General features: G+C 41.3%; 1 protein-coding gene across 1 annotated transcript in view; it reads right to left on the reverse strand.

Annotated features, from left to right (window-relative positions):
• The window catches only part of LOC122540528 (CMP-N-acetylneuraminate-beta-galactosamide-alpha-2,3-sialyltransferase 4-like), a 111,474-nt gene that overhangs the window by 48,448 nt on the left and 54,365 nt on the right, over nt 1-8,661 (reverse strand). Inside the window, exons 7-8 of the mRNA XM_043676393.1 lie at nt 8,004-8,064; nt 3,760-3,855 (exon numbers count right to left, since the gene is read on the reverse strand). Of these exons, the coding sequence (XP_043532328.1) occupies nt 3,760-3,855; nt 8,004-8,064 (157 nt within the window). The remainder of the gene's footprint in view (nt 1-3,759; nt 3,856-8,003; nt 8,065-8,661) is intronic.

The raw sequence follows: 8,661 nt of genomic DNA on the forward strand, positions 1-8,661 counted from the left end.
TGGGTCTTTTAATTTTGTTAGTTTTTGTTTGAGCGTGTCGGTGGGTTTGTGTGCTACTAGGATTCCGAGGGGTCTTAGTAGTCTGGCTGTCGTTTCTGAAACTTCGTTGATGTATGGTAAGGTGGTTAGGCTTTCTGGCTGTGTTTGGTCTGCTTGTCTTGGTTTGTTCTTGAGGAATCTGCGCACTGTATTATTTGAGTATCCGTTCTTCTTGAATACGTTGTATAGGTGGTTCTCCTCTGTTTTCCGGAGTTTGTCTGTGCTGCAGTGTGTGGTGGCTCGTTGGAATAGTGTTCTGATACAGCTTCGTTTGTGTGTGTTGGGATGGTTGCTGGTGTATTTAAGTATTTGGTCAGTGTTTGTCAGTTTTCTGTATACGCAGGTTTGTAGTTCTCCGTTGTCCTTTCTTTCGACTGTCACGTCCAGGAATGCGAGTTTGTTATCGGTTTCTTCCTCCTTGGTGAACCTTATGCCTGTGAAGGTGTTGTTGATGATGTTAAATATCTCTTCTATCTTGTTTAGTTTTGTGATGACAAAGGTGTCATCTACCTAGCGGACCCAGATTTTTGGTTTGATGGTTGGTAGGGCTGTTTGTTCTAGTCTTTGCATTACCGCTATGAATCCTGATAGCAGAGATCCCATGGGTGTGCCGTTGGATTGTTTGTAGATTATGTTGTTGAAGGTGAAGTGGGTGATGAGGCACAGGTCCACTAGCTTCATGATGATTTCGTTGGTAATGTGATTGATGGTGGTTGGTGTGTGTGTGATGGTCTCTTCTAAAAGTGTGGTAAGTGTTTCCTTTGCCAGGTCGATGTTGATGGAGGTGAACAGTGCTGTTACGTCGAATGAGATCATTGCTTTGTCGAATGAGATCATTGCTTCGTCTTCCTCTATTTTGGTGTTTTTGATGATTTTTAGGAATTCCTGGGTGGAGTGGACGGAGTGCTGTGACTCTTCTACTAGGTATTTCAGTTTTGCGTGTAGTTCTTTGGCCAGTCTGTAAGTTGATGTTCTGGGTAGTGAGACTATAGGTCTGAGGGGGGCTCTTGGTTTATGGATTTTTGGTAGTCTGTAGAATCGTGGGGTGTTGGTCCCGTCGGGTTTCATTTTCTAAAAACTTCTTAAATGTTATGAGAGTTTCTGTCTCTACCCCCACTTTTACAGGCAGCGAGTGCCAGACTTCCACCACGTTCTGGGTGATAAAAGCTTTTCCTCACATCTCCTCCAACACTATGCCCCTTACCTTAAATATATGCCCCTGGTCATTGACCTCTCCACCAAAGGGAAAAGTTCCTTTCTATTGACTCTATCTGTACCTCTCATAACCTTTTACATCACAATCACGTCCCCTCACAATCTCCTCTGCTCTAATGAAAACAATCCCAGACTACCTAATATCTCAATAATTGAACTCTCTAGTCCAGGCAACATCTGGTAAAACTCCTCTGTACCTTTTCCATGGGATTCACATCCCTCCTATAATGTGGATTCCAGAACTACACACAAAATTCTTGTTATGGCTTAACCCACATTTTGTACAGTGCCAACATAATCACACTGCTCTTAAACTCTGACTCGGTTGATAAAGGCAAGTATACCACTTCTTAGCCAAGTTATCCATCTGTTCTGATACTGTAAGAGACTATTATACATGCACAGCAAAGTCCCTTTGATCCTTGCTGCTCACCATGTATTACCTTGCCTTGTTTGTCCCTGCCATTTGCATCACTTCACACTTATCCGAGTTGAATTCCATTTGTTACTGAGCAGTCCTTCTGACAAATCCATCTGTATCCTCCTGTAATCTAAGGCGATCCTTCTCATTATTCACCATCCCACTAATTTTTGTATCATTTGTTAACTTACTAATCAACCATCCCACACTCAAGTCCACATTATTTCTATAAATTACAAACAGCAAGGGTTCTGACTTGACCCCTGTGGGGTTACACTGGAAAAACACCCTCAGCTATTAGTCTCTGTTTCCAGCCAATCAGCCAATTGAGAATCCAATTTACTAAATTTCCTTGGATCCGACGGGCTCTTCTCTTTGACAACCGTCTCCCATGCAGGATCTTATCAAAAGTCTTGTTGAAATCTACATAGGCTACATCAAAAGCATTGCTCTCATCTACATGCCTGATTAACTCTTCAAAAGCTTCAATCAAATTGGTCAGACGTGATCTCCCCTGAACAAAACCACGCTGACTGTTCCTGATTAATCCCGATCTCTGCAAATGCAGATTAGTTCTATGCCTCAAAATTGCTTCCAAAAATTTCCCTACCGCTGTGGTTAGACTGACTGACCACCCTGCAGTTTCCTGGTTTATCCCTTGCTCCCTTGTTGAAAAATGGAGCCACGTTGGCTGTTCTCTGATGGTCTGGCACCTTTCCTGTGGCCAGAGAGGAATTAAACATTTTTGTCAGAGCTCCAGCTATTTTCTCTCTTGCCTCATTCAATAACCTGGGATATATTTCACCCGGCCCTGGGGAGTTCTCTACTTTGAAAACTGCCAGACCACTCAGAACCTCCTCTCTGACTGTGTTAATTTCTTTAATTGTATCACACACCTTCTCCCTGATTTCTGTACCCATATTGTTCTTCTCACGAGTGAGTACCAACATGAAACATTCATTTAGATCCCTGCCTACACCCTCTGGTTCCATGCACAAAGTACCCCTGTGGTCCTTAATGAGCCCAACTCTTTCCTTTGTTATGCTTTCACTCTTAATGTAACCACTTTTCTTGACTAATGGAACCAAATGCTTTTGAGGTACTGGAAACCTAATGTTGCCTTAGGGATCTCAATTTGATCTATGTCAAATTTATGGAATTTTGAACTCAAATGACAGCACGACTAAGAATGTCCACTTCATTAAATGAAGTAGATGCTAAGAGAGACTGTTGCAAATTCTCAAATTAAAGAAACCTTTTTGCGGCAATTGGAATAGTGCAATTTAGACATTGATCTTAGAGACATACTTGTAAGAGACCTAAAGAACAACAAAATCCAGACCGAAGATTTTTTGAAACAGGCAACTGCAGGAAGAGGTTCTTCTGAGGCCATGAAAATGACAGAAAGTGATATTTGCAGGATTTGGAGAGTTCCTTTCCTTTTGGGATGCCCAATGTTCTGCTTCCTGCATGCGTTACTATACACCCAACATCAGCTTATTGTTTCAACATGCTCTAGGACAAGATTTAGTTTCCTTAAATGTGGTATCGATTGCAAAGTAAGAGAATAGCAAGATAAAGTGAAAATCAATAATGAGTGAAACTTAATGGTGAAAAATCACTGGGTGATAAGAAGAATGAGACCAGAGTTTGTTATGAAAAGATTACAGGCATTCATATATCTCGTGAAGATTGCAAAGAGGCACTGTCAACACCAGGTAGGCCATTTGCTTGAAAGAGGAAACTTGACAAAGGAAGTACATCATTAACCCTCAGTGGTCCAAAGTGAAAGTCTGAAAGAAAGTGGAAGTCAATAAGAAGCTAGATATTTGCCTATGTCGCAGTACCACCAGCAGAACAATGTGAGCCACGATCATTGATTAAAACAAATCAATCATTGTTACAATCCCAATCGTTAAATGGAGTAGTCAAACTCAAAATTCAAGGGTGTTCTTTCACTACGCACTGAAATGTCAGCTTATGTGCTTGTGTCTCTGGATTGAGCCTTTGGGACCCTTTGAACTAATGGTCAGAGTCCAACCAGGGCTAAGAACAAAATGATGAAGTAGAACAAAGCGACTCACCGAATAACAATATCGTACTTGTTGATTGTTTCTCCCAGGGAGCTGTTCCTCAGAGTGTCTCCATTGCCAACGATAACACATCGCTTACAATCTAAACTGAAAAGACCAAAACCTTATATTAAAGCAGGATTAATATATGCTGTGACTGAAGGTTACAAAGTGAGAAGTTCAAGTTTATTTAACTAGTGAAGAATTTCTGTGCAGTGAGTTATAGTGTGTGACCAGTAAAATTTATACTATACTGGAGACTGGGTAAATGCTGGGAGGATATTTCCTCTTGTGGGAGAGTGTAGGACCAGAGGGCACAGTCTCAGAATAAAGGGGCACAAACTTATGACTGAGATGAGGAAGAAAATCTTCTCTCAGAGAGTTGCGAATCTTTGGAACTCCTTGACACAAAGAGCTTTGGTGGGGTGAGGAGGGGTGGGGAAGGTGGCAGAATCCTTGTGCATATTTAAGGCTGAGACAGTTAGATTCTTGATCACTAGGGGAATCAAGCATTTAGAGAAAGGGTAAGAAAGTGAATGAGAGGAATGTCACATCAGCCATAATTCTACTGAATGGTAGAGCAGGCTTGAGATGCCAAATGACTTACTCCTGTTCTTGCTTTTTATGATCTTATGATCTAACTTCCTTTCTAACAGCACTGTGAGTGTACCTACCCCCATGGGATTGCAGTGGTTCAAGAAAATAAGCAACAGTGCCTTCTCAAGGGCAATCAGGTATGGTGTTACCCAAATCCCACGAATGAATAAAACAAATGAGAAGTTTTATTCACAGCATGTAAACTACCAATTTTGATCAGTCATTTAAAAAAAAATCCATATATCTTGCTGTTTTTGCTTCTGGACTGGCCAGCTGATGTTCTTTGAATCAATCCAAATTGCATTAGTTTTAGAGGTATTTTCATTAGCCACTAGCCATGTGAGACTTGATGGAAATTCACTTGTATCTAATTAAGTTATTGATTACAAAATAAAAATAAGAAACAGAGGCCATCAGTTTGCATGTGATCTCAGTACTCATTTTCTAATAGCACATACAATTAAGTTGGATTTGTCTGAATTAAGAGGAAAGGTAGAGTGCACAATTTTGTTTTTGATTGTTGTGAGTGCTTTATTTCCTTGGTTACTGCTTACTCATTATCAGCTACAATGGTTTACGTGATAAAAGGTAATGAGAACAGCTCACTCATTAGAGAGGGATGAATGGTCAAACATTTAATCTGAGGATCTTCCTTGAGGTGAGGGGCAAGGTTGAGAAGGCAGAACCTTCATGGTGACCTCAGTCGGTACAAGAATGAAGCCACATTCTTGCTGTCATTGCACTGCAAACCAGCTGACTGAGCTAACCAAACCCTACACATGCCATTGTGACAATAATAAACCATCTTCATGCTTCAACATAATTCAACATCTCAACTCACCTCATTGGAGCATTATAAAGCAAAATAGGACACTGATCCACATTAGGAGTTGTTTGGTAAATGACCAGAATCTTGAGTGTAGAGGTTGTTTTAACAAGTATCTTAAGGTGGAAAGAGTTAGAGAGTTAGGGAAGTGTATGACCTCTGGAACCTCTGGTGTAGGCAGCCGAAAGCACGGTTATTAAATGTGGAAAAAATAGAATTGAGTATGCTCTACAGGCCTCAGTTAGAGGCACATAGATTTCTCAGATAGTTATGGGGCAATAGCAAGTGCTGAGACCATGAAGTAGTTTGAAAATAAAGATGAGAATTTTAAAATCAAGATGTTGCTTAAGCAGGAGCCAAGGAAAGTCAATGAGTACAGAATAATATGGAATAGAATTGGCATAAATTAAGTCACAGGTAACAGTGTTTCAGATGACAACAAGTTTATAGAGGTTCAGATGTGAGAGGCAAGCCAATAGTATGCTGAAACCATTGAATCTGAAGCCAATGAGGGCATGGATGAAGGTTTTAGCAATTTGTTATAAATTCTGTGCCTTACGATCTTATACTCCACAACCACCTGGTGAAGGAGCAGTGCTCCAAAAGCTAGTGCTTCCAAATAAACCTGTTGGACTATATCCTGGTGTTGTGTGATTTTTGACTTTGTCCATCCCAGGCCAACACCGGCTCCTCCACATCTTGTCAAACTAATGCGGTGCCTTCAGCTGGTAGTGTTAAATGTCAGTGTGGAGATAAGAAATAGGAGGGGGATAAATCTTTAGGGGACATCAGAGGTAATGGTGTAGGAGCAGGAACAGAAGCTTTTGCAAGTAATTCTCTGTTGATGATTAGATAATTAAAAACTAAAAGAAGTCACTACAGAGGTAGTGGATACTGTGTTAACAATCTTCCAACGATCTTTAAATACTAAAAATGTATTGGAGGATTGGTAAACTGGCTTAATTCAAATGTCTTTATTCAAAAAAGGGAGACAAAAAAGGTAACGATAGGCTAGTTAGCTTAACATCTGCTTTATTGTCTTATATCCTATATGAATCCTAGAAAGGATGTAAAGAGCAGTCTCTCTCTCTCTCTCTCTCTGTCTCTCTCTGTCTCTCTCTCTCTCTGTCTCTCTCTCTCTGTCTCTCTGTCTGTCTGTGTCTGTGTGTGTGTCTGTCTGTCTGTCTCTAATGAGAGAGCAGCCCTATGATCTGGTAAGACAATGGTGACTTTAGGGGTTAGTTTGCTCAATTGGCTGGGCAGCTGGTTTGTGGTACCAAGTAACACCAACAGCACAGGTTCAATTACTTCACTGGCTGAGATTGCCATAAAGATCCCTCTTTCTTAACCCCTGTCCTTGCCTAAGTTGTGGTGTCTCTCAGAGTAAAACACCACCAATTATCTCTCTCTAATGAGAAAGTAGTCCTATGGTCTGGTTAGACTATGATGAGTTTACCTTTAATAGCAGAGCACTTACAAATATGCACAGTAGCTCAGTGGTTAGCACTGCTGCCTCGCAGTGCAAGGGACCTGAGTTTGATCCTTGCTCAGGTGACTCTCTGTGTAGAGTTTGCACATTCTCCCTGTGTCTGCGTGGGTTCCCTCTCGGTGCTCAGGTTTCCTCCCATAGTCCAAAGATGTGCAGGTTAGGTGAATTGGCTGTGCTGAATTGTCCGTAGTGTTCAGGGATGTGTAGATTAGGTGTATTAGTCAGGGCAAATGTAAAGTAATACAGGTAAGGGAAGGGTCTGCGTGTGTTACTCTTTGGAGGGTCTTGTGGACTTGTTGCTTTTTTTCTTGAGACTATCTAGTGATTAGTGGGAGAGAATACACCACCATAGAGTGGCAGCATTCTTAGATAACGAGAACATTTATTGGATAGTATCAATATGTACAAATACTTTTGGGCAGGCATAATTATCAGAAACTTGGGAGCTGGTGCATATATATTTGCTTCCTCATATCCACTCTCAGCCTGTGTGAGTCTTCAACAGAATGGACATGAATATGAACCCCTTCAGAACCATTGCTTATCCAATGTTATGCACAAATCATGTCAGCTAATTTATTCAAGTAGAATCTTCAAACACCCATGCAATAAATGATTAGATATTAGATATTTTTGCTTGACATGTGTTGAGGGATAAATATTAACTTGGGACATTAGCAAAACACCCTGCTCTTCCTTCACTATTGTACCCAATATGGAATTATCAGTCAGGATTCATTGCTCATTTGTTGGGTACATTGGAGTTTTGATTTATGCCTTTGCCAGTCAGCAGGAATGTGGAGGGAAGTGTTCAGGACAGACAACTGGGACCCTATCATAGAATAGGTCCCACTTAGTCTCCAAACGTGAATGAATCTCCATACTGTATATACTTCCTGATATATTCTGCCCTACACAGGGAGTATAAACGTAATACAGAAAATACATTCAGATCATTTCATACAACCCCTATTGTGTGGAAACAGACCATTTGGCCCAACCAGTCTACACCAACCCTCCAAAGAGTAACCCACCCAGACCCATTCCCCATTATATTTAAACCGACTAATGCACCAACCTACATATCCATGAGCACTATGGGCAATTTAGCATGGCCAATTCACCTAATCTGCACATCTTTGGATTGTGGGAGGAAACTGAAGCACCTTAGGAGGAAACCCATGCAGACAAGGGGAAAATTTGTAAACGCCACATAGACAGTTGCCTGAGGCTGGAATCAAGCCTGGGTCCCTAGCACTGTGAGCCAGCAGTGCTAACCACTGAGCCACTCTATTTCTGAAGAAGGGAAAAGTGTTCCTGGAAAGTAGACCTCAGACGGTTTACCTGTTTATCTCCTCAGGCATGTTGAACTTTGTATGGGCTAATATCATTTTGACAATCGCTTCTGTAAAGGAAAAGAAAAGTTTAGCTTGACACAATGGATATTTTGGAGAGCGTGTAAATTCATGTGAGAAAGCGTGTTGTTGCCTCTCATCCTGGCTATACAAAGCTCAACTGACATCAAAATTTTGAAAGCCTTCAGATCTGGCATGACGTATCACATTCAGTTATCATACTCCAGGGGTCATGCCCCAGATGTAACATTTCAAACATTTGAAGAAGATTTTAAAACTAGAAAGACTTGCTGTTTCAATTCTGATCAGAATCATTCTATTTGCAGCATTTATAAGTAACAATTAAACTCTTTCCCTGAATGAACACTGTGAGAGATGCTGAGAAGCCATTATTAACTCAGTGGGTGACAGATGAGGACATTTGAGTGAAAAAGGAGAAAGTGAGGACTGCAGATGCTGGAGACCAGAGTTGAAAAGTGTGGTACTGGAAAAACACAGCAGGCAGGCAGCATCCCGAGGAGCAGGAGAATCGACGTTTTGGGCATAAGCCCTCCTTCAGGAATGAGGCTGGTGTGCCAAGCGGGCTGAGATAAAAGGTATGGGGGAGAGAATTTGGGGGAGGGGCGCTGGGAATGCAATAGGTGGAA

This window comes from Chiloscyllium plagiosum, chromosome 35 (genome assembly GCF_004010195.1).
Source record: "Chiloscyllium plagiosum isolate BGI_BamShark_2017 chromosome 35, ASM401019v2, whole genome shotgun sequence".
Lineage (NCBI taxonomy): Eukaryota > Metazoa > Chordata > Chondrichthyes > Orectolobiformes > Hemiscylliidae > Chiloscyllium > Chiloscyllium plagiosum.